Source organism: Aquila chrysaetos, chromosome 24 (genome assembly GCF_900496995.4).
Source record: "Aquila chrysaetos chrysaetos chromosome 24, bAquChr1.4, whole genome shotgun sequence".
NCBI classification, from domain to species: Eukaryota; Metazoa; Chordata; class Aves; order Accipitriformes; family Accipitridae; genus Aquila; species Aquila chrysaetos.
This window is the reverse complement of record NC_044027.1, coordinates 10,618,730-10,642,479: the sequence shown is the minus strand read 5'-3', so window position 1 is coordinate 10,642,479 and position 23,750 is coordinate 10,618,730. Positions and strand designations below refer to the sequence as shown.

The window sequence follows — 23,750 nt, the reverse complement described above, 5'->3', positions numbered from 1 at the left end:
ACCACACCAGGATCTCTCCCTTGGGGGCATTTGGGGTTTGCTGAGACTATTTCCCCAAGCCTTTCCCCTGCCTGCCTGGCCCCCGAGCAAGCGGCACGGCACAGCCCTGGTTGCACTAGGGATGGAGATCGCTTTTATTTAGTCACTCAAGTGCTTTAGTACAGAAGAACAGATATACAGAGATGATACATGTTTGTGCTTCAACACTTTCAAACATTTAGATTCCAGTAATTTCAAGGTAAACAATTTCCAAGACAGACTAGATTATTTTTTTTTTTAAGTTTTCCTTTTTGATAAATTATTTTTTATATAAATAACTGTAACAGAAAAAAAATAGTAATGTCCAACATACAAGATCCTGAAGCATTTGCATTGCTAAACCAAGAAGGAACTCAAACGGGGTGGGAGGACCAAGGAGGAACCAACAAATATCAGTGCAATGATACAGCCTTTGCCCTAAAAATATATATTTAACTTTATGGGCAAGGAACAGACGGGGAGGGAAAGGGGGGCTAACCACCAACGAGGCAAGAAAGAGATTTGGGGGAAGGAAAAGGGGGTCACAGCCTTCAGAGGGAGAGAACAAAATGATGGACCCCAAAATATTGCAGTGCATCTAATGGCAGGGGAGGGCGGGGGCAATCCTTGGGTGTAAAATAAAAAACCAACTAAAATCAGAGGTTTGGTTAAATCACTATACACCAAGCTTGTAAGAACGTCACAAGACACAGTCATTAATATACACAGAGTCCGGAGGGGGGGGCCCGGAGAGTGGCGGGGCCGTGGGGCGACGGCACGCTCAGGAACGCTTCACCACGGGATGACACGAGTGGAGCCGGGCGCAGGGGCACCGAGCTTCCGTGGGGATGGAGGGAGAGAGAGATATATATATAAAAAAATTGAATTTTTATTATATATATATATGCATTTTAAGGAATACCCAGAGAAGGGGGAGGCCGGGCTGCAGCAGGGCAGAGGAGCGGCCGTGCAAGCAAACGGGCCCCGTCTCCAGGTTTTGACCGTTTTGGTCCCTTTCCACATGGGAATTGCCGCAGCGTGAAGCATCCCGGGTGCACTCCCCCACATCCCCGCCGCCAAACCCCCGTGCCAGATGTTGGTGTGCACATCTGGCGGGAACACCCACCACCCCGAACAGACAAGGGACAGGAGATGGCAGTGGGGACCCCCCGGCCGAGAGCGAGCAGCGACACGAGAGCCGAGCCCAGCCCGCGGCGCCTGCCTGAGCAGAGGCTGGAGTGATGGTGGTGTGTCCGTCCGTCCACACAAGACCCCAACGAGGAGCGAAACTTTTGGAGAAAGGTTTTTTCTGTTGGTTTTTGTCGTCATCATTCGCTAGCAATGGGCAGATGGGTTACTCAGCAACGAGCTCCTGGGTGCTTCGGATAGCTGCAGCTACAAATATATAATTTTTTTTTTTTCTTTTCCTCTTTTAAACACAATGCATCGGTTTTCTTAGTATATTTTTTTTCGGCTGTTGTCCCCTCCCTGTGGATAAAATGAGATGGGGAAGGCGGCGGGAGGGGAGGGGGGGTCAACACAAGAACAAGAGAGAAAGCTGGGCCGGGCCGGGGCCGGGGCTGGGTGCAGGATCGCACCCCGGGCCGGGCGCCCGGCGGGGAAGGTGAATTCGGCATCGAGTCGGTGGCGGCGTTTCCTTTTAACTGCTGCTTTCTTCCTCTGTTTTATTGAGTTTCTTCAGCGTGTCCAGCAGTTTCTGTGGGGTGAGGATGTGCGTGGACCCTGCGGGGGCAGAGGAAAAGGCGGGGGGGCATCAGTGATGGTTTCGGGACCCCCTCCCGTTGCACCCCGGCCACCGGCCCCGCTGTCCCCAGTCTCCCCCCCGGCGAGGCCTTACCTGGCGGCGACGGCCCCGCACGCCAGTGCAAATGCTTGCGAGAAAATGTACGTCTATGGGGGGCGGGGGGGGGAAGGTTGTGGGGACACGGATAATGGGAAAGGAACGGAAAAGGAGAAATGAAGGAGATGTATGGAGCTGGGCGGGATGAGGAGGGGGCCGGGAGGTGCCCGTGCAGCGGGGTCGTGGCCAGTGGGGTCACTCCTGGACCCTTTGGGGACGCAGGAGGCACTGGCCAAAAAGCCACCGGGGCGCACGGGGCGGGGGGTGCGGGCAGGCGGCAGCCGGGCACGGAGGGACCTTCCGCAGGTCGCCCGGCTCTCCCCCTGCCCGCACCGAGCATCGCTGGGTCAAAGGGGTGGTCGGGAGGGGAACGGGGTGGGAGGGGAGGAAGAAAAGGGCTCTCGCCTTCTGCTGCCCCTGGCTCGGGGGTTCGCCGGCACGGTGCCAGCGGCAGCTCCCCGCCGCGCCGCCCTCGCAGCCTCCCCGGCTCCACGCGGACCAACACGTGGCAGCGGTGGCTCGGGGGGGATGCCGTGACGGGTCTCACCAGTAAAACCGCCGGCAGCTAAACCCCGGCACGGGGTTCGGGGGTCTGCAACGCCAGGGGGCTCCTGCCCATCCAAGGGCACCAAGTGCCGCAAGAGCAAACCTGAGCTTTCCCGTCGATTCGGGATTTCAGCCCCATCACACCCCAGAGCTGGCGGGGGGGGGGTCACGGCAGCGCCCAGCCTTCGCTGTGGGTGACGAGAGGGGCTGGAGCTGGGACAAGCGCTGGGGTCCGCCCCGCATGCCTGCCGCTGCCCCAGGCACCGAACCCCCGGCCCCGCTCCGGCTGCCCGCTGCGGGCAGCATCCCGGGATGCTCCGTCCTCTGTCCGGCCCCGGGACGGCTCTGCTGGGCAGGCAGGACCCCGACCCGCCGCCCCCAGCCCCTCCGGCCCCGGCGAGGGGGAACTCATGGCATGAAGGAGCCGGCCAGGTCCGGCCAAGAGACATGGCAAAGGGATGATGGAAGCGGCGCTGGATGCTTTTCCACCTGGAAGGAGGAACTGCAAGCATTTTCTTATCGGAGAACCCAACGGAAATGAAACCCAAAATAATAATTAAAGAAAGGAGGAACGGAAGAATCAAAGAAAACCCTTCGGGGAGGAAGAGTTTCTTTTTCGTTAGTAAGCTGCCTTTACTTGGTTTCTTTGGCTCACTCCATTGCTGGAGCCTGATCCTCAAATGATACCCTAGTAGAGTCCCTGAAGTCGGGGTGCCTCAGGTCCATGAGAAATTTGGTGGGAGTGAGAATGTGAGTAGAACCTGCAGGAGAACAGAGCGGGGCTGACGGCTGCGCCAAGACCCCTCCCACCCCCATTTTTTGGGGCGAGGAAGGACGCGGTTGCCACCCGGAGCATCGTAGGCGCATGCAGGGGATGGACCCCGGAGAGACGCGGGATGAGATGGGCGAGAGGCGGGATGGAGCTGGGCAGTGGTGGTGGGTCCAGTGGCGGGGGGACACAGCCGGGGGCTGTAGGAGCTGATGGGGAGGGGGCTGCTGCTCCCAGGGGAATAGAAGGAGCAGATAAGATGCTGGCAAGAGGCTCTACCAGGCACCCCGGGCAAGAATCCAGGGACCAGATGAGACGGTGAGGGGCTCCTGCCCCTGCCCTACGACGTGTGTATCCAGCCGTGCTTCCCCAGGGGAATTTTGGGGGACCTAAAAACTCCTTGCTAACATCTCGCAGGGCTTCCATCGTGTCCTCCACACCTGACCCATGGCTCCTCCAGGAGCACAGCTGGGGTGCTGAGACTGAGCACGCAATGCATGTCTTGTTACACGCATGCTGCCTGTGTGCAACAGGAAAATGCATCTCCTGTTGCATGCACAGTGCACATCATGGTCGGCGTGCAGCGTTGCACGCCTCTTCATTGTTTTTTCTCCCTGTAATGACCCTGAGAATGAGTGTGCAACACAGGGGCGACAGGAGCAATTCAAGTTGCAAAACCCCCTTCCCTTTCACCCAGATCCTCTTGAACAAAACCAGCCAGGGAGAGGAAAAATGGGAGGAAAACTGGGGATGGGTGGAGGAACATATCCTGTCCCTGGGGAGGGGAGACACAGGGGTGACAGCAGGCGGCAGAAGACCTTTCCGCAGAGTTCCAGCTCCCGCAGTCATCTGGAGCCGGGAATTTGCGGGGTGGTGCAGGGAGCGTGGGATGAGCAGCCAGCGCGACGGGGCGCAGGGTCCGGCCCCGGCTCCCACTCACCTATTAGCACTTCCCACTTGCCGCTGGCTTGTGTCACCTCATAGGCGCAGCGCATCTCGTTCATGCTGACACCGCCCAGGATGAAGATGATGAGGCGGGGGCCGCTTCGGTACTCGCCGGGGGCCTTGTTCTTGTGCCAGTGGCCATAGCGGGCACTAGAGAGGGAGAGGAGAGGGATGAAGCATAGGCGGGATGCAACAAACTGCATCGAGTTCACATCTTAACTAAATCACACATTAATTAGCTCCCAAACTTCTGCTAGAGCAGGTAAAGGTCCATCTTTCCAGCCACAAGCGCTGCTCGCTGTTACAGGTAGGGAAACTGAGGCACGGGATGCCTGAATGACGGCAGAGCAGCTCACAGACCTGCTCATGGATACGGCCCCTCCGGGCAGGTGAGGGACGGATGCTAATGGTGATATACGTGCCAATGTATAGGGGGAGCGCAGGAGACCCACCTGACGGCAGTGGTGCTGAAGGAGGCGGAGGAGCGGGTGGAGATGTACGGGTAGTGCTTGGTGTCCAGCTTGTCATCGATGGCATCCTGCGGGCAGAGAGCCCCGGGGGGGGTCAGCAAGGGGCCGGGCACGGCCCTTGGCGCGATAGCCCCTCTGTAGGGCTGTGCCCAGGAGGATTGGCCCAGCTGGGTCAGGATACATTTGCATATATTTGCATAGCCTTACTTTTTGGAACAATTTGGCTGTTTTCCTGTAATAGGGTGCACTCAGCAGGAGTGCTTGGCTGCTGTGGGGCAGGGACAGCACAGGGGGGATTAAGGTTATCTGTGAGATGTTGCCCTCTATAGTCTCCTCTGGTCCTGGGGATGAGGTTTAGGGGTGCCCTGGGCAGGGGAGGGTTTGCATGGATTGTGGTAGAGGAAGGCAAGAGCTGTGCGATTTTGGAAATGGAGGGAGCTGTGGCTCTGCTTGTCATGGGTGCCTGGGAGCAGAGGTGGCACTGAACTGCGGTGATATCCCCCTCCCCAAAATGTGGCTGCAGGGTCTGTCTGTCTGTCTGAGCATGTGGGAAATGTCTGTGCTGGGGAGCAGTTTTGGTGCCTGGGATTCCCCCGGCTCTGGGCAAACCCCGGGAATTTGCTCTGAGAGGTTGCTCTGATTCAGGAGGTTGCTCTGATTCGAGGGGTGGTTGGGAGGGAGCGGGTCAGGAGGAAGGCAGCGCCTGGAAAAAAAATCACTTCTTGGCTCTGCCCGGTGCTACCCAAGCGCAGAGCTCATGGGGTACCTCCCATGGGTACAGGTATGGCCGTGCCCGTCCCCTGGCTCAGCTGGGACGTGGACAATGCTGTGACGAGGCCACCCAGCTGTGCCTGTCGTGGCACATGGTGCAGCACAAGGAGCAACTAGTTTGTTATGGCATTTCGTATCGCAGGGATGCCGTGCAAGTCTGGCCAGGGCTGTGCATCCCGCCTGAGGCCAGCATGCACGTGGGGGCCAGAAACATCCCAAACTTGTTGCAGTTGCAGGCAGGGAGCAGCCTGGAGGGCACGTATCTGGGAGAGGTGTCAGGGTTTGGGCTGGGAGCAGCCAGCTCTCTGCAGGTCCCTTCCCGGGCGGTCCTGAGGTCCCTGCTCTGTCCCCCGTCCCTGTCCTTGCTGGCTCACCTCCATGATGTCCTTAATTACGGGGGTCCATCGGGAGAGCTGGTAGGTCTGCTCGCTGATCCGCTCCTTCCGCTCCGGCTTGCTCCGGCGGCGCAGGGTGGACTGGGCAGAAAGAGCACAGGGACACCCTGAGACACGGGGGCTCCGGCGGTGGGATCGGGGCCACCCCAGAGGGGTGCTGGGGGTATCCCGGGGGGTACGCGGTTCCCACAGCAGAGCGGGCGCCACGGTCCTTCCGAGGGGCAACGAGAGCCACGGGGAGCGGGAGGTGGACACTCACATCTGTGATGATGGGCACCCCGAGGTGGGCCATGTTGGTGATGATCTCGCTGTCCTCTGCTGGGATCTGAGCGTGCTGGATCAGCTTGTTCAGGTTCTCCTCGGTGATACCTGGAAATGCAACGGGGAGATGGCGTCCTCTTGAGAAATGCCTCCCGGTGGGGACACAGCCCCTCCACTGTCACCTTAGGACACCTGGCCTGGTGGTGGTTGGGGAGACAGGGCTGAGCTTTTCCATCTGGCTTATCTTGGCCAAACCCTGAGCTGATTGCCACCCGGAGCTGCCTGCACGTCTTGCCCACCCCTGCCCAGGTGCCCTCCTCACCGTTCTTCAGGAAGATGTAGAGCAAGATGATACGGATCTTGTCATAGGTGCTGACATTCCCATCCAGCAGGATTGGGACAATGGCCCTCATGGGGTCCTTGATCTTCTCGCCTTCAGCATCGGTGCCCATGGCCAGGTCCTGCAGAGAACGCACATGCTCATCACACCTCAACCCACGGCTCAGTGCTGAGTTGTGGGGCAGGAGTTGCTGGCCCCAGTCATCCCCATGGGGATGGGGGGGGGGGGTGATGTGGGGCTGGGGAAGCTGGTACCTGTTCAACTCGGCAGAGCTTGTCCACTGTACCCTGGTAGTGCTTCATGCAGTCCTCAGCCAGGTGCAGGTGGGTCGAGTACTGGGAAGACACAAGCGGTGCAGTCACCCTTGCGGTGCTGGCTGCAGCCGAAGGTCCCCGTGCCACCACCCCGGCCTCAGCCCCTGCCTGCGGCCGGGTACCCTCCAGGGATACCCTCCAGGGAGAGCTGCCATCGCCCGCTCCCCGGGGGGGGCTCAGCGCCAGCTGCTCTGCACAGACATCTCCATCTCCCCCCACTCCTTGTACCTTGCTGAGCTCCTTCTGGTACTGCGGCATCTTCTTCAGCATCTGGGACAGGTCTCTCATGGTGGTCTGCGAGGGAAAGGGACATGGTCACTCGCCCTCGGGGACTTGCGGCTGGGTGCGAGACCGTAAGCAGGGAGCGGATGACCCTGCCAAGGACTTCTGTCCCCATGCGAGCCCCTCGCAGGGGTTTGGGGATGCCTGCCGTGGCATTGCCGGGTCTCCTCCACTGCGGCTGAGGGGCAGGAAGGGGGTCTGCAGCTCTGCAAACTGGAATGCGGGGGGGGAGGAAGCCCCCCAGGACCTTTCTCTGGGACCACCATGCGCTTGGCTGAGGCTGAGATGGTGCTTTCAGCTTCTGGCCACTTTCACACCCTATTTCCACTGGGGTCCCCTCACTGCCACCGATTCAGCATCTCGGGAAGAGAACCGGCTGGGGACAGAGGCAGCCGCTGCAGGACGGGAACGGACCCTGTGCTGGGGGCAAACTGACCCCCGTGGCGTGGCGCTCGACCAAGGTGCCCCATTTCCCCAGCCCCAGGCGTAGGGCCAGCACCCCACAGCCATCTCCCCCCATCAGGGACCCGAGCACCCTTGGCCCTTTGCAGAGGTCCCCATCGGGTGTCCCCAGGAAACTCCGCCATTTGCCAGCCTGTACCAAGTCCCCCAGGTGCCCGTTCCTGCTTGGTGGGCGCAGTCAGGTCACCTTATCGCCTGTGTTCATCCTCTTGCTTGAAGAAAACTCCTTCAGGGACCGGGTCACCTCCCTGGGGAGAGGAGGGCAGAGCCATCAGCGGGGAGGGGACCCTTGCAGTGGGGTGGGTGGCAATGCTGAGCCGACGTCCCACCCAGCTGGCGAACCACCCACAGGGACACTCACTGGGACACCTCGGCGATGTGTTTGTGGCGCAAGGTGACCCACAGGTCGTCATCCTCGTCCAGGAGAACCTCCTTAATCCGGGCTTCCCCGATGCCGCTCGTCTCGTACCTGGGAAGAGGGCAGGGAGCGTCACGGCAGGGACGGGGCTGGGGGGCACGTGGTCCCCTTGCTGCCAGGGGGGATGTGCAGCTCTAGGGGGGTGTGGGGAGATGGGGGGGCATGGGGGCTCTTCTTGGCTCTTATTTCAAGTTGGTTTCGCATCTTGCCTTCTTGTACCCCTTCAGCTGCTGAATGGTGGGAAGGGATAAAGGGCTGAAAGCTAGAAAAGCCCCTTTGGCATCAATTCTGCTCATCATGCCTGCCAGACTGCAGGCAGGAATGGTTTTTCTCCCAACTGATGGCTTGTGATGGATGGAGGGATGCTGAGGCTCAGACTTCATGGCTGAGCTTCCAACTCCCACTCAGGGGGTGGACTCATGAGGGCCATGGGGGTCACGGGGACAGCAGTGCTGCACTCACTTGTAGACATCATTCTCGATGGGCAGGAGGTCGTAGCTCATTGCCTGGAAGGTCAGCTCATGCAGCACTGGGGAAGCAGGGTCAAAGCCGCGGTCCAGGATGAGGAGCTGGGAGCGAGCCTTGTCCGGACCCTGCAGAGCCAGGGGAAGCCGTCAGCAGCGGGGCTGGGGGCTCCTCCAGCCCCGCAGGCGGTCAGGGGAAGCTGGGGCCATTTCGGGGTCCCCGCTTGGGGTCTGCGACTGCTGCATGGCAGAGCTCGAGTGGAACTTTAGGAGTGAAGCATCACCCGAGCATCTTCCCCCGGTGCTTCTGGCACCGTCGCCGCTCACCTCGCCCATGGTGGGGTCATCAGCCTTGTAGGCATCCAGCTTGTCCTGGATGAGCTGTGCCAGCATGGCGTTGTCCTTGTAATCCCTGGGGGAGGCAGAAGGAGAGGTCAGCTCCCTGGGGCGGGTGGCTCTTGCCAGCATGGGATGGGGAGGAGCTGCTCGTTTCCCTGTGCAATGTCCTTGGCTCGTGGGAGAGGAGGGACCTGAGCAGGTTTTGTTGCCCATTTCCACCTCTCCTTGGGGTGCTCACTTGGTGCCACTTGGATTTTAGGGCCCTAACCCCCTCCCCACTCTCCAAAGCATCTTCAAGTCTGAGCCTATTTTTACACTGAGCACGGGTGTCTGTCCATCCCACCACCTCCTCTGTCCCCACGCCCTCACCAGCACCGGACCCAGCGTGGCCTCATCCGTGCCCCGTGCTCGGCACGGCCCCAGCTTCACTGCGCTGCTGGGGGAGAGGGCAGGTCCCTGGGGGGGGTACCGACCTCGCTGCCCTTACCCCCTGTACCGCACGGCCGGGTACTCCTTCAGCGTGGCGCACAGCGTGGCGATCTGCTCGGCCAGGCGCTCCAGGATCGGGTTCTTCATCTGGGCCTTGTGGGGGCTGTAAAAGCTTTGGAAGGAGTCGGCCGAATCCAGGGAGTAAACCTGGGAGGTGCAGCAGGAGGGAGGTGAGAGGGGATGTGCTGCGGGGGACGTCCGGAGGAGAGCAGCCCCGCAGGACAACCCAGTGGGTTTGGAAACCAGATTCAACCCCAGTCGAAGGTCCCCAGCCGAGCCTGGGACTGGGCAGCCAGAGCTCAGTGATGCTCGGGGCATCCTTTGGGCTTTCGGCTGCCAGCTCTGGACCCTGCTGCCTTCCCCAGATCCGGTTCCACGGCACGGTCCCTACCCACGTGTAGCCCCCCAGGGTGAGCAGAGGAGGCAGGAGACCCCCTGCCCACAGCAGTCACCTGCTCCCAGGCAGGAAACCAGGGACCTGGGGACAAGTGGGGACACGCCGCTCCCTGGCCATGACACCAGTAAGGACCAGAAGCCAATTTGGCTGCGTGTGGGGATACCAAGAGGTCATCTTCCACCTGTCTGTCTCCCCAGAAATGCTGAGGCTTGAAGGGTTAAATGGCAGCAAGGAGGTCCAGCACCATCTGTCCCTCCCTGTCCCCCTCGTCCCCATGTCCCCAGCAGGGGCAGATGGCACAGGGCCGGTGCCCTTGGCTGGGGAGCGTGCCTGCAGCGCACAGAGCTGGCCACTGCGGCCGCCGGCACAGGGCCAAAGCGCGGCGCCCGCTAAATCCCCTGCAGCGGATCAGCCCCGAGAAGTAATCAAAGGAGACAGGGAGGCAGAGCCGAGCAGGGGGCGAGGAGCTGGCCGAGAGGGATGCAAGGCTGTTACACAAACCCTGACGGGCTGGAGAAGGACCCAGAGCATCCCCCAGCTGTCCCATCCCCTGGACCACCTCGGCGGGGACGGTCCCCAGCCCGGCCTCACCTGCGACTCGGAGGGGAGGAAGGCAATGTTGATCTCCGTCAGGGTTTTGATGACCTTGGCGGCACGCGATTTCACCAGCTCATTGAAGAGGGCATCAGGGCAAGCTGCAAGGGGAGGAAGAGGAGGAAGAGGATGAGGGTAGCGCTCAGCATCCCTCCATCCCCACTTGCTTGCATGCGTTTTAGTGACAGGGACTTTCCCTCCCCTCCGGGTACTCACAGTCAGTGAAGAAGACGTGGGCAGCTCTGTACTTGGAGGTGGGGGGATCCTTGAAGTCGTTGATGAGGGAGTGGACGGACTGCAAGAGAGAAGGGACCAGCTGGGCTGGGCACGGTGGCACCGCGGGCATCTCGGCAGGGTCACCCAGGGTCCTCCCTCCTGGCACGGGGGGAAGGTCTGCACCTCTGGCCCACCCCCCCGGCAGCACTGCCGGCCTCGCCGGAGCCAAGATGCTTCCCATGGCCATGGCTGCCTGTCCCAATGTGGGCATCCCCCTGCTTCCCCCAGGCAAAGGCCGTGCCCCCCCGGCCCGTCCCTCCCCATGCCCCACACTGTGTATTCACCTTCTCGGAGGGGGTGATGAGATAGACGGCCTCCAGGCTGGGCAGCGGCTCCCGGCGCTTGTTGATGTCTTCCACAACTGGGGGGAAAAACAAGGGCCATGGCAGGGCCGGGTGCGGGCAGCGGCACTCAGCTAGGCAGGGCTGTTGGATATCCCACGGCAGCACAGGACCAGCCCTGCCAACTCCCCTGTGTCCAAAATGTCCCCAGCCGCTCGCCCCTGCCCACCCAGGCCTGGGGCAGGGGCTGTGCCCACCCTGTCCCAGCCCCGCGGTGCCCCACTGGGGCTGCACGCGTGGGTGCCTGGCAAGGTCCCGGGGGAGCGGTGGATTCGTCTGTGTGCTCCCGTGCTGCTGTTGCCTTGGTTTATTCTCACATCCCTCCGCTGGAGGGGACTGCCTGGGGGCGATGCTCTGGTGGTACCCGGGCTGGGGCAAACCCCCGCTGCCCCGAACACCTCCCGATGCACAGCCTGGGATTGCCTTCTCCTTTCCAAGTGCTGCAGGGAGCTATTTATAGGGCTGACATAAAATAACACCTGGTCTTCTCCTCGGACCGAGATCCTGCCAGGACAGAAGGTGTTCAGGCTCCTCCAGTCCCAGCAGGCAAGGAGGAAGGCTGTGAAACATTGAGCCTGGCACCAAGACAGTCGTCTATGAGCAATGGGAGGTAGCGTGTCTCCATCCCAAGTGGGATGGGGCCGGGTGAGGGCCGTGCCACCACCTCGACTGGCTTGTGCCAGCCTGGAGATGCCTTTGCGGGTGCCCTGGTTCAGAGGGAGGTTTTGCCCTTCCTACAATGAGGTTTGCGAGAGACAGCTGTGACCCGGTACTCACTCGTTATGCCCTCCGTCATGATGTCGGTCATCTTGCAGCAGGAGGAGAGCATACGCATGCTGAGCTGGTCCACCACCAGCACCTGGGGAGAGGGGCTGTGAGCTGGGGGCACGGCAGGCAGCCAGGGAACTGCCCTTCCCACCCCTCCACCCGCCCCTGGGGCTCCCTGCCCGCACCTACCCCCTTCCCTGCTTCCTCCTCCCCACCCTCCTCCTCTTCCTCCTCTCCCGGCCCCCCTGGGGTTTGGCACTCACCTTCCATTCGCCCTTCTTCTTCACTTTCCGGATCACATCATGCATAATCTCTGCAAGAGAGGGAGCGCAGGAGGGGGGTGAGCACCCCAAGTCCCCCCCTGTAGCACCCCTGGGTCTGTCGGCAGCAGCGGGGTCTGCGCTAGGGCCACCGAAACCCGCACCCATGTGCGGGGCCGCGGCGAGCCCCGCTCCCCCGGTGCCTTTCCTGGGGACGTGGGGAGGAGATGGGGGGTAGTTTTGGGGTACCCAAGGAGAGGCGGTCACCCCCCAGCCCTGTTTTTCTCTCGTGCTTGGCACTAACAGATGGAGCCCACTCCGGTGGGGAGCCGCGGGCTGGCAGAGGGTTGGGGGGTCCCTTGGGGGAGCCTGGGGGCCACCCCATACATCTCGGCCCTAATCCGAAGCACCGGGAAAACAACAGCGGCTTAAGAGCTCCTTTTAGAAACAAGAATCAAGCAGCCTGAGCCTGTTCCTTGTAATCCCCCACAATCTCATTTTGTCTCCCGTGGCCGCCAGGCTTACACAACCAGCCAGGACGGCAGCACCCGCGGGTCCCCCTGCACCCCAGGGACCCCTCGGGGCTGGGGCCAGCCCATGCCCATATTCCCGGGCACAGATACCGCGGGCCAGCCTGCAGGGCTGCTCCCCGTGGGGTGCAGGTTAAGGCCATCCGAGGAGGTGGCCCTGGCAGTGGGACGGGGATGTCACCTTTCAGGGCTGGGTTGCAGGAAGGGGGTTTCAAGCCTTGCCAGAATAAGTACTTGCCCTCCTGCCAGACACATGTGCTGCCTGAACATCTGTGTTGGGGGCCATGAGGTGCCCCCAAAACCCTGAAGGTCCTTTTTTTACCCTTGTGTATGAACCATCACCCCTTGCAGAGCAGGGACATGCCAGGGAAAAGAGTCTGTGTCTGAGCGGCTGCGCCATGTCCTCTGCATGGTGCTTCTCCCTGGCTTTGTCCCCTGGAGGGTTTTGCTCTGACCCTCTGGTCACAGGGAAAGGGATGGAAATGCCGAATTAAAACCCAATTAGGAAATGTTTCTAAACTAGAAAACATGCTAAGTGTGGGGAGCCCACTGTTGAGGGTGTCACCCTGCCAGCCTCAGCCTTGGGACCCTTCCCCTGTGTGACTGACCCCAATGGTGCCAGTCCCCTGGGTAAAGTTCAATTTGGGTTTATATGGGGCAGTTTGGGGCCTAAATTTGCCCCTTTTTTAGAATAAGGCTTGAGAGACGTATGCAGAGGGGACTGCTCTGGGAGCACCCACCCCTAGAAACTCCTGCTTTTGGGTGATGCTGAATTTGGACAAAACACCCCATCTTCCCAGCCCCCAGCCCCACTGGGGATTTGCACAGGTACAAGCGGCTTGGGGCCGGCTGGTGCCTCAGAGCCGCCCTGCGCTGCACGGAGCATCCTCACCGGGAGAGCAGAGGGTCCCTGCCAGGCTCAGCTCGGCCCCGGCCCCCCAGGGTGATGCTCCCTGTGGTTTCCCCACACTGTTGGGCTCATTCACTGTGCTACCATCCAAACACTCCATGGTGATTTCACAGGCTCAGCGAGGCTGTAAAACTGACTGGGCTGCCTGCAAGGCTCGGAGCCGCGGCACTGGGATGAGAACTGGTGCCAGCAGGGATAAAATGGGAGCCTCTGAGCGCTGCTGGTGTCTGTCCTGCTATAAAACTCAGAGGCAGCAGTTCCTACCACCGCACATCCATGTCCTTCCCAGTAACATCTGCCTCAGGGGAGCCCCAGAAGGGTGCTGGCCATGAACTCGGGGTCCTGCCTGCCCTTGGTCACATCCTTTAGCCTTGCCATCGGTACAGGGGGTGCAGGGCACCTCTAGACCAGGGAAGAGGGGATGGAGGGTAACTGGGTACAGATGGTCTGCACCCCTGAGCTGGACACTGCTTGGGGGGGAAAAGCTGCTGCCTGCACCCATGTGCACTGCCCACCCGCATCCAGGTCACCCACGCAGCAAAAAAGTGAACCAGGAATTGTCCTCTGCCGTGGGCAGGAGCTGGCAGGGAGGGCTGCCCGTGTGTCCCCGGTCCTGCCCTCTGGTCCTCTGCTGGCGCAGGAGCGGAGCCGAGAAGGAGGGATGCCAGCGCATCCCTCCTCTTCCTTTCATTACTCACGTTTGGCTCCTTCCCCGGAGCAAGGATCCAGGAATAACAGTGCTGTTTACAAGGCAGTACGCACGCGCTCTCCATCCCACACCAACAACTCAATCACAAATGACGGGGAGTAAAACACGGAGGGCCGTGGCAGTGCACCACGTGCCAGGCGGCGATACTGGCTAGGAAGTGGCCAGGGTCTGGCTGTGAGCAGCCAGAAAGAAATCCTGCACCTATGATGAAAATACCGCTTTGCTCCGGGACCAGGAAGGGAAGGAAGGAAGGAGGCTGGGAAGGAGCGTCCTGGGGCCCAGGGGAAGGTGCTGTCAGTGCAAAGGTTCTCGTGGCTCGGCTGGGTCGGTGCTCCTGGCACCCTCCATTTGCTGCAGCAAGGCGGGTGGACGGGAATCCAGGGCAGGAAAGCCCAAAAAGGGCTCCCCAAAGAGCTGCCTCAGCCACCCCTGAGCTTGTCCTCGCTGTGGCAGCTGCTGCAGAGGACATTTCGTCTTCAGCACCCGGCTTTGTGGGAACTCTCTCTCTCTTTTGCATGTGTATGGGTTGAGCTGGATGTGTGCGATGGGGGGAGCATCTGCCTGGCTGTGCACCTCCCGGTGCAAAGTGCTGTCATGTCCCCTGGCCTGATCCTGGCACCAAGATGGGCCTCCCAGAGCAGAAATTGGGCACCTCTGAGGGTGATTGCTCTGAGCTTTGTTGTTTTAGGGCATCCATGCCCTGGTCAGAGGTGGGCCCCCATCAGCACCGGGGGCCAGCCCTCCTCCCAGCCTGCTGCAGAGCTGCCCTGTGCCTGGGCTGCAGACAGGCACAGCCATTCCCTAAACCGACGTCCTCTCCTGCCTTTGACCATGGGTCAGATCTGCCTCCAAAGGTCTGCTCTTCCACCGGCTGCCAAAGCCAGCTCAGAGCCTGGGCAAGGCTGGGAAAGAGGCAGATCCACAGAGCACCCTCCAAAGAGGCGCCGGGGCCCTGCCAAAGCTCGGGAGGGTACAAGACACAAACCTGAGCAAAAGCCTGAGATCACAGTGTCACATTTGGAGGAGACGTGGCCATGACCTGCACCTCCTGGGTGTCCTCGCAGCAGCCACTAAACCCTCAGGTTAGGGAAGAGTGGTCTGTTAGCTCTTGGGTGGACCAAGAGGGCAACACTAAATGCTGGGGGTGGCCAGGTCTGGCACGGAAAGTGGGAAGAGGTGGGAATTTTGAGGTGAAAAGCTGCAGATGTACGAGGATACAGCTGCTCCGTGGGGCTGTTTTGGCTAATGTGGCTGCTAGCAGTGGAGCTGGATGCTGTTTGTGTTGCTGTGGCTGGGAAGCTGGGCAGGACGTGAGCACTGCCTACACCCCTGGGAGGAGCAGGGAGGTCCCCAGGCATCTCTGAACAAGGACCTTGCCTTTGCTGTGGGGCACCAGCAGTGTGTCACCTCTGGGTGGGTAAGAACAGCTCTGGGTGACACCATCTGCTTCCCAGTTAGCCCAATGTACCACCCTTCCTGACCAGCATCCCACCAGTGGAAGGGCTCCTGGGGCACTGCTCACTGCGGTGCTGGGGCTGCCAGGTGGGAGGTGAGCACATGGGGATGGACGAGGCACCGAGGGCTTGGCCAACGCCGGAGCTGAGAAAACACCCGGACCTGTCCTCGGAGCAGGGCAATTTCTAAGCAGCCTCTGGCAAAGGCACATCTAACCAGGAGAAGGGATGCCAGCGCATACGAGCTATCCAAAATGAGCAACACCAGGGAAGGCATCCTAGAGCCAATTCTACACTCAGGGGAAGTTACAGGCTCAGCAAAAGACTCCCAGGGAAATGGCAGCTCCTCCACTCCCCAAGGTCCTCAAGTCAAGCCAGGCCACCTCCCAGGAAGCAGTGCTCTCACATCCCCACATTAGCAGGTCAGATGTTGCCGCCTGTGTCCCCAAATGGTCTGGCCAGCCAGAGCTTTTAGGCTCTAACGTCAGTTGGTGACGCTCACAGTCAAGCTTTTCATCTTGGAGATAAACCAGGTTTCAGGGGAAAAAAAACGCATATGCTTATCTCATCCAGTGCCTCCAACACTTGGCTTGTCTGGACCTACCACGTTGCATCTGTTTCCTTCAGGCTGGAAGAATTTTAATTACCATTTCTACCAAGAATGGACAATACAGACAGCTCTGGACTTATCCTCCAATGTAGAGACAACATCAGTGCCTATGGACAATGAAGCGCATCTCACCTGCGAATGGAAGACCTCCAGGGCTCTTGAGTAATATGGTCTTAAAAGTGCAATCATGGAGATGACATGCTTGAGAGCAACCTCCTCCCCCAAGCCCATCACCTGCAGTTAGGCTTGTTCTCGTGGTGATGCGTGGCATGAAAATGACCCACTGCATTGTTTTCAAGCAGGGCCAGAAGCTGGTGACACGGTGGCCTAGTAGGACTTGAGCCCATACGTCACTCCAAGAGGCTTAGCCCACATTATTTATACCAAGCTGGCTGGGCAGCCTTTCTCCAGGCCTGCCTTGCCTCGCTTGCTCATGGCAACAAGCAACCAGCCCTGTGTCTCCAACTGGTTCTGGGGGAAGAGGGACCAACCCTGTCACCGCTTGTGCCCACACCAACAAAGCTGTGACCAAGCACAACCTGTGCTGAGACGGACTCATTTTGGGATGCCCCAAGCCCACTATCCTGCTTCAGAACAAGCCTGAAACCTAACGAGCAGCCCTGACCTCCACCGGTCGGTGGAAGCAGTAAAACCTTGTCCTGGCCACCACCCTGCCCTGGAGCACCAGGACGGGTGAGGGATGCCGCAGCACTGACCCAAGCCTGGCCTGTGCCAGCAGCCATGGCCAAGCCCTCCCCTCCTGGAGCAATGCAGGAGGCCAAACCCAGCTGCTCAGAAATGCTCCTGTGCTGCCACGTCCCAGGACTCCATGGGCTGCACACCTTGCCCTGACGTGGTAAGGGAAGATGGAGTTGCTGTATGGATGGGCAACAGGCTGTAGGAATTGCCCAAGGAGACGAGTGGTCCTAACCATAGGGGGCTTTTCCCTGTCACAGGCAGGGCTCAGTCCTTTCACTCTCCTCAAGCATCCTCTGTTTTGGGATACAAAATCCCAGAGCAGCTCTGGAGAGCCGGATCGCAGAAATCCATGGTGAGGTTTGCTCAAGACCCACTTCTCTTAAAAAGCTGTCACGCTGCATCTCCAAGACAAACATGTTTGGCTTTGGGTTGGCCTGGCAACTGCTTTTTTGCTGGTTCATTAACAAATTGCTTAAGACAGTGTGAATGTTACATAGATACAACCATGTTTGAATGTAGTGGAGCACGTATCTGCCTCTGAACATCCTCAGTTGGGGATCTCTAGGTGCCAGTGTACCATCCCCCATAAAACAGGCTTCAGGGACCAGAGGACGGCAGGAAGGGCATCAACCCCATTCAGGACATAGAGAATAACTTCATTTACAGAAGGCAAAGCCCAGCTGATGTCCTTCAGTGTGGCTAAGAGCCATCTCAGGCATGATTTGAGTCTGGAGACCACTGTGTCCATAAACCAAGAAAGTCTCAAACATCTCTCCTCCAGCAGTCTATGTCCTGAACACCTATTTTTCTCACTGGATTATTTCTGGTGCCCACCTGGAAGACCTCAGCCTTTCTGGAGGACACATGCCTCATGTAGGAACACGCTGGTGGTGCAGCCCAGGTGCCGTCCAGCTGCAGCAAGTCCTGCATGGGCAGAATTGCCCAGGCTCAGCTTCATCCTTTCCTCCCCAACCCCGAATGAGGTGAACTTTGATATTTTCACATCCAGAGCAGCACCACACATCTCCCTCATGGCCACTGGTGAAACATGCCACGTGTTGAAGCCACACCGAGCAGTATTTGTGCTACTCTGGGGAGCCGTGCAGTGCTGCTTTGCTGCTGGGGCTCTAGCTTCAAGGATTAGTCACTGTAATCATCATAGTAACCTGTGATTAATTCCTCCTTTTCCTATTTGCGCTGTTCTCATGAAGGATGTACGTATTTATACCTGCCAGCCAAAGCCATGGGAAACATGCAGAGCCCAGAGAGGAGGACAGAGCCCTGGAGGTCTTGAACTCTTTAGAAATTGAATAACACACCTAAAAGGAAATAAGGGAAATGAAATGTATGATCGCACCCACGAATCACTCTCACTGACTGCACTGGAGAAACGGTAAAATTCACAAGGATTTTCACTGCAGGATCACTCCAGGCACAGTTTCCTCGGGTCTGCACAAGGATCTGGGAGTTGAGCAGAGCTTCTTCATCTGGGTAGAGTCAATGGGCCACAGACCACATCAGATCCCTTTTGAAGGCATCACCTTTCACTAACGCTTGTCCTCTTCCACCAGGTGTTTCCATCCCCAGCAGAGATCCTGTACCTGGCTGTCGGCGGCTGTAGGTGCTGTTGGTGTAGCCAATGTTGGCAGTGCTTCAGTGCCAAGAGGAGCCAAGAGCTTTCCTGCAGCAGGAAGGCACACACGGCATGTCACAGCATCCCGGAGGGGAGGTGACCCTCTCCCAGGGGTAAGTCATGCTCTCCTGTGTGTGCAGCCATGACTTTCTGAGCTGGTTCTTCTCTGCCTTGAACCAAGAGGGAGCAAAACACCAATAAATTGGGGATCTTCAGGCTCGGCTCGGTGGGAATCCAGGCTGGGCTAGTCTCCTGTGCCCACATGGACAGCAGGGACAGGCTGGAGGGCAGCTGATGTGTGCCTGAGCTGGTCCAGCTCTGAGTGGTCATTGCTGCTCCCTTAGCGGCACAACGTCAAACCATCTGATGGGCTCCATAAATGACCCTATAGCACATGTGTCAATGCATGTGGGCGTGCACATTCATGCGTTTGTGCGTGTACGTGGGCAATGTGGAAGCCCATAAATTAATGCACCTTCAGCTTGATCTATTTTTGCACTCTCCAAAACACAAGAGCCAAGTTCCTTCCTGCACCGTGAGTTGGTGGACGCAGCATCTGCTTCTCAGCATGCAACTAAAAGCCATGTGATGATGATTCTCTTTTTAAATGTGTTGATTTTGTGGGAAGAGGGAAGGAATCTCTCCTGGGACATTTTTCCTGGGAGGTGAATGGGAATTAGACCCAGACCTTACTTTTCTTTTTAAGAGGGAAAGAGTCCAAGTCCTCTATATTGGTGGCTTTTTTCAACCATCTTGCACATGCAGACACTGGTGGGTGGATGTAGACCTGCCAAAGTGAGGTTTGTCATTCTTGGTAACCTTCCATGGTCACGTACAGGCAAGTATTTCTCAGCCCCTGGAGTAGACCATGGTTTAGAGACTGAAATTGCTCTACCCTGTGAAGGTGAGCCCTGAATTTTGCATATATTTTTTCAAGCTTCTCCAACTTGGAGCCAATGTCGGAGGCTAGAGAGACCCTGGTGACAGGGCTAAAGGCCCGAGCAGAGGCTTTGCCAGGTGCCCGTTCCTATACCGACACATGGGGCAGGCGGCACCATGCCGCCCTCGGGACTCCCCAGCATTGGGGATTGGAAGAGTGGGCTGCCCAGGAAGCGACTGGCTTCAGGGTCTGCTCCCACCCATGGGGGACAGGGCGCAGAGACCCTCTCCTCCTCACCCATCCACTTCACCATCACACTGAGACCAGGCTCTGCCCCCGTGCAGGCAGGAGGATGCAACGTGCATCCCTGCAACGGTCCCACCAGGACCAGCCAGCCCTGTGCCCTTCGCTGCCTCCTCTTCCTCTGCTTGGCAGAGACCTTGCCAGACCTGGCTCTGGGGCAGCACGCAAGCCTCACACCCTGGGCCCCGAGATGAGCTCGGAGCATCCTCAAGGAGCAGCATCTGGCCCCTGAAGTCTCCCTGTGCCCTCGGCAAAGGGGTGGTGGGAGCAGTGAGGTGCCCCAAGCAGCCTGGGTGAGTCACGCACCAGCAACCCGGCAGCAGGTCCCCAGGGCCCCTGGCTGTGCCCCGAGGCTGGCAGCAGCCGGCAGCCCTGCCCCTGCCTCCTCCCTGTACCTGGAGGTGCAGCACAGCAAGTGCAGCTCAGCGCGAGCCTGCGTCCCTGAGTCATCACGTCGCAGCGCTGGCCAGGCAGGGATGGACCCTTGAGAAGTACAGATGGGGACACCGAGGGACACGGTACGGCAGGGAGTGCTGTACGTGGGTGCTGAGGGCCCATGAGACCCCGTCTAGGCAGGATTTAAGCGTGGGGCTCCTCAGTGCGGCTCCGGCAGGCAGGCACCCGGGCACAGGTCAGCTCTGCGGGAGGCTGTATAGGCAAGGATGCTCCGTGGGAGGATCAGCTGGTGTCCTGGGGGAAAGGTGTTTTCTTGCTGTCTCTGGAAGTGAGCAGGATGCTCCCTTATCCCGGGGCTGCTCTGCTTCTCCCATGTCTTGCTGTCCATGACAGCAACATGAGCAAACAGCAACAAGAGCAAAAGGAAGCCCCTCGGGGAGGTTTCTCTCCTCTTCCAGGTGAAGGGGTCCAGGGGTTTTCAGATCCAGCATGGGCATCACCTCTGTATGCTCTGGCTACGTGTCTTGCACCAGCCCACCATGGTGGCAGGCGCTGCACAGGTGTCACCCCTGCAGCACGGCCCGTCTTCCCTCACTGGTGATGGTTTAATGAAGTAAACCCAGTCTCCTCCTCCTCTCCACTGCAGGGTGCTGCAGGAGAGCGGGGACCGGGCTGTGCAGGAGAAGCTCGGGGCAGGCTGCCCTGAGAAGATCCAAGGAGGCCCTGGGGCAAGAGAGGATGGGAGGAATGTTCATGTGGTGGGAATTAGATGAAGATTTGGGGATGGGTGTCCTCAGAGGTGGAACCAGCTGCCACACTTGGGTGAGATTTTTCTAACCAGCACCAGAGCAAAGCGACTGGTTCTCCAGTGGGGCTCCCTGGGAGGTGGCCGCAGAGCGAACAGAAGACACACCAGGAGGACCTGCTCCTCAGGCAACACCTTCGGGGCTGAGCACACTCAGCTCCAACCCCAGCCAGATGAAAGCAAATCCTGGAGGGATGCAGCCATGGCTGCTGGATACTGCAGGGAGGCACAGGGACAGTCCCCCTAGCACGCACCCCACGGCTCTGGGGGGCGACAATCCAGTTCTGCCGATCTCCTGCAACACTCACCCACCTCGTCCCCCTGCCCACCTCCTCCCAGCTCGCCAAGGGCCTTCAAAACCCATCTTGTTATGGCACCAGCTGGTCAGAAGAATAATCCGCGTCTGGAGGGAAGCCAGGGCAGAATGCAGCTCCAGAGGGGGGGCCTGCTGGAGCAAGCCATGGCAACACGGCAGCATCCTTCTTCCTCGGGAGGGAGCCCAGCAGGGATACCCTGCCCTGGGGTCAGCCCCAGGTTTGGACCTCTTGCTCCTTACGAGCAAGCATCTTCTGCAGGTAAACCTTTGGGGAATCCCTGCCCGAAAGCAGGCTGGCGCAGTGAGGGAGAGCCAGGGAAATCTTGTGCTAGCCGCATTGGTGCCCAGGGAAGGGGGAGGTCTGGGTACCCTGCAGACTGGTCCTGACTTGGGGGGAGCAGCTCCAGCTGAAAACAGCACCTCAAGGCAGGAACTGACCCACCAAGACCAGGAGCTTCCCGTGGCAGCCTGAGGAGCACCTCGAGCCCTGTGGGAGGAGAGAGCTGAACCCCACAGGGTGCTCCTCCAAGGGCCCCGTCCCTTGCTCCTATGCAGCATTTTGCCTGCACAAACCCTGCTCTCTCCTTCCAAACACCCACGCTCCGCCGATAGCCCCGCTATAGCACCGATGCCCAGCTACCAGTTATCATTTTCAGTCTGGAATGATATTTTTCAGGGAAGAACAGAGCAGTTTGTTACTAAACCCTAAAGGGAAGGACTGAGCCAGATTTCCATGATGCTGCCTTGAACCTCCGTGTGTGTGTCTGCGTGTGTGTGCTCTCTCCCAGCCTATTTCAACGCAGAGCCAATGAATGAAAATAAGGGACGCGCTGTGGCACTGGTCTCTGTCCCCTCTTTAGCCAGGGCACTGGATGAGCTGGATGGGGCCCTGCCTGGGGGTGTGTGGGTGGCTGGACCAGCTTCAGCCCCCCCCCCACGCCCGGCTGGGCTGGGAGCAGCCCCTCTCCCCACCCCGAAGGCGAGGAGACCAACCCCTCCAAAAGAAAACCCAGCAAAGCAGAAGAGCCAACCTCCCCCCTCCCCAAAGCTGATCCTGCAGCAGAGAAACAACGGGGCATTTCCCTGCCTTTTCCCTTTCATTTTGCAGCTGCCTGGGCTCTAACCCCCAATGCAGCACCCCAGGGCTGGGGGGGGGGGGGGGATTATGGCGCAGCCCCCCATCCCCGGGGCAGGTGACGACTGGGAACAAAGCAGGAACATCAATCCAGGGGGATATCCCCCCCCCCCTTCAGATCACCACCCACCCGATCACACCACCAGCCCCGGCCGCACCATCTGCAGCCTGCGCGGGAGGGTTTCGCTGCACAACGCGGCGGCTGCCGGAGCCACCCCACCCGCGGGGATTTCACCCACGTACACACCCCCCCCACACACACACACACCCCCCACCGCCCCCCAGATTACACACCAACCCCCCCCCCCCAAAAAAAAAAAAAGAAAGGAGACCCGGCCCCGGCTGGCCACGATGCCCACGGAAATAAATCCTGCAAGAGGAGCGGGGAGGGACGAGACGGGCTTTTCATGGCTGCGGGGAGCCCGGGGGAAGTTTCCACCGGTTCCTGCCGTTTCTGCTCTTGATTTAGTTATTTTTTTAATGCGGAGTTTTTCGCTTTAATTTTGCTAAGGGGAAAGGAGCCGCAACCCGCCCCCCCGCCCCAGCCTCGGGCGTTTTGGAGAACACCCCCCCCCCCCCCCTCCGCCATCAAGACGTTGAAAATATCATCTTGCAACAGCCGGGGGAAGGAGGAAGCAAACCCGGGGTTGCTCCGTTCCCACCCGCCTTCCCCCCCCCCACCCCGGAGCTCGGCCGCCCAAAATAGCATGGTGGATCGCGACCCCAAAGGGCGCAGAAATGCCCGAGGGGGGTGGGTTTGGGGGGGGGGGGCACGGCCGCCCCGAGATCAGGGAAGCGAAGTCACGTCCGGGAAAATGAAAAAAAAAATCACCATTAAAGCGGGATTTGCTGCAGACAAAGCCGAGAGGCGCCCGGCCTGTCACCGCGGCGGCGCTGGGGGGGGGTTCTGCACAGCCGGACATCCCTGTGCCCCCCCCCAGCCTCCCTCCCCGGGCTCAGACCCCCCCATGGAGGGGGGTGATTGGGCTTTCCTGATTATATTCTGATGAGGCGATCGCCCCCCGGCCATTTAGGAACCAGAGGCGGGGGGGGGGGGGAAGACTCGAAAGCCTCTCGCTTCCTTTTTCCACCGCCCCCCCTTCTCCTCCCCTCCCCTCAGCACTGCAGAAAAATCCCAACAGCCTCAACATCCCCCCCCCCCCCGCAAATTAAATAAATAAAACCCGGAGGAAGACAGCAAGCCCCGACCCCCCCAACCCACCGGGCCGGCTTGTCCCCACGTCCTGCCGGCTGCCCCATGGGGGTGTCCCATCGCCCCCCCCGCTCCCCCCCGCCGCCCCGAGGGTCCGTATTGCGCATCCGCAGCATCCCCCCACCCGCGGAAAAGGGGAGCCGGAGCCTGGTCCGTTTCACGCCGCCCCCGCCCCCCCCCCGCGGGGTGCTCAAGTAGCGCGGCCGGACGCGGATCTTACTTTCTCCCACCACAGCCTTGAGTCCGATGGGGGCCATGTCTCCGTGCCGGGGGGGGTCCGCAGCGGCTGGGGAAGGATATTGGGGGGGGGGGGGGGGCACCCACACGCACACACAGCCGGAGGAGGCTGCGGGTGGCGGGCGCAGCGCCGGGCGGCG

The 23,750-nt window shown here is 59.7% G+C and overlaps 1 protein-coding gene across 2 annotated transcripts; it reads right to left on the bottom strand.

Moving 5' to 3' along the window:
• Nucleotides 1-110: 110 nt before the first annotated feature.
• STXBP1 (syntaxin binding protein 1) lies at nucleotides 111-23,750 on the bottom strand. 2 transcript variants are annotated; one of them, XM_029999598.1, is made up of 20 exons: nucleotides 23,594-23,750; nucleotides 11,784-11,833; nucleotides 11,530-11,611; nucleotides 10,696-10,772; nucleotides 10,352-10,430; nucleotides 10,133-10,236; nucleotides 9,143-9,291; nucleotides 8,644-8,728; nucleotides 8,315-8,445; nucleotides 7,796-7,903; nucleotides 7,622-7,682; nucleotides 6,919-6,984; nucleotides 6,631-6,711; nucleotides 6,359-6,497; nucleotides 6,035-6,144; nucleotides 5,755-5,856; nucleotides 4,592-4,677; nucleotides 4,135-4,289; nucleotides 3,063-3,186; nucleotides 111-1,761 (listed from the first exon to the last, which is right to left on the bottom strand). In XM_029999598.1, exons 1-19 carry the CDS (start codon nucleotides 23,628-23,630, stop codon nucleotides 3,077-3,079), a joined length of 1,812 nt encoding a protein of 603 aa, XP_029855458.1. In that variant the 5' UTR covers nucleotides 23,631-23,750; the 3' UTR covers nucleotides 111-1,761; nucleotides 3,063-3,076. The 2 variants fall into 2 exon arrangements, with proteins under 2 accessions (XP_029855458.1, XP_040975988.1); XM_041120054.1 differs by lacking the exons at nucleotides 3,063-3,186; nucleotides 23,594-23,750.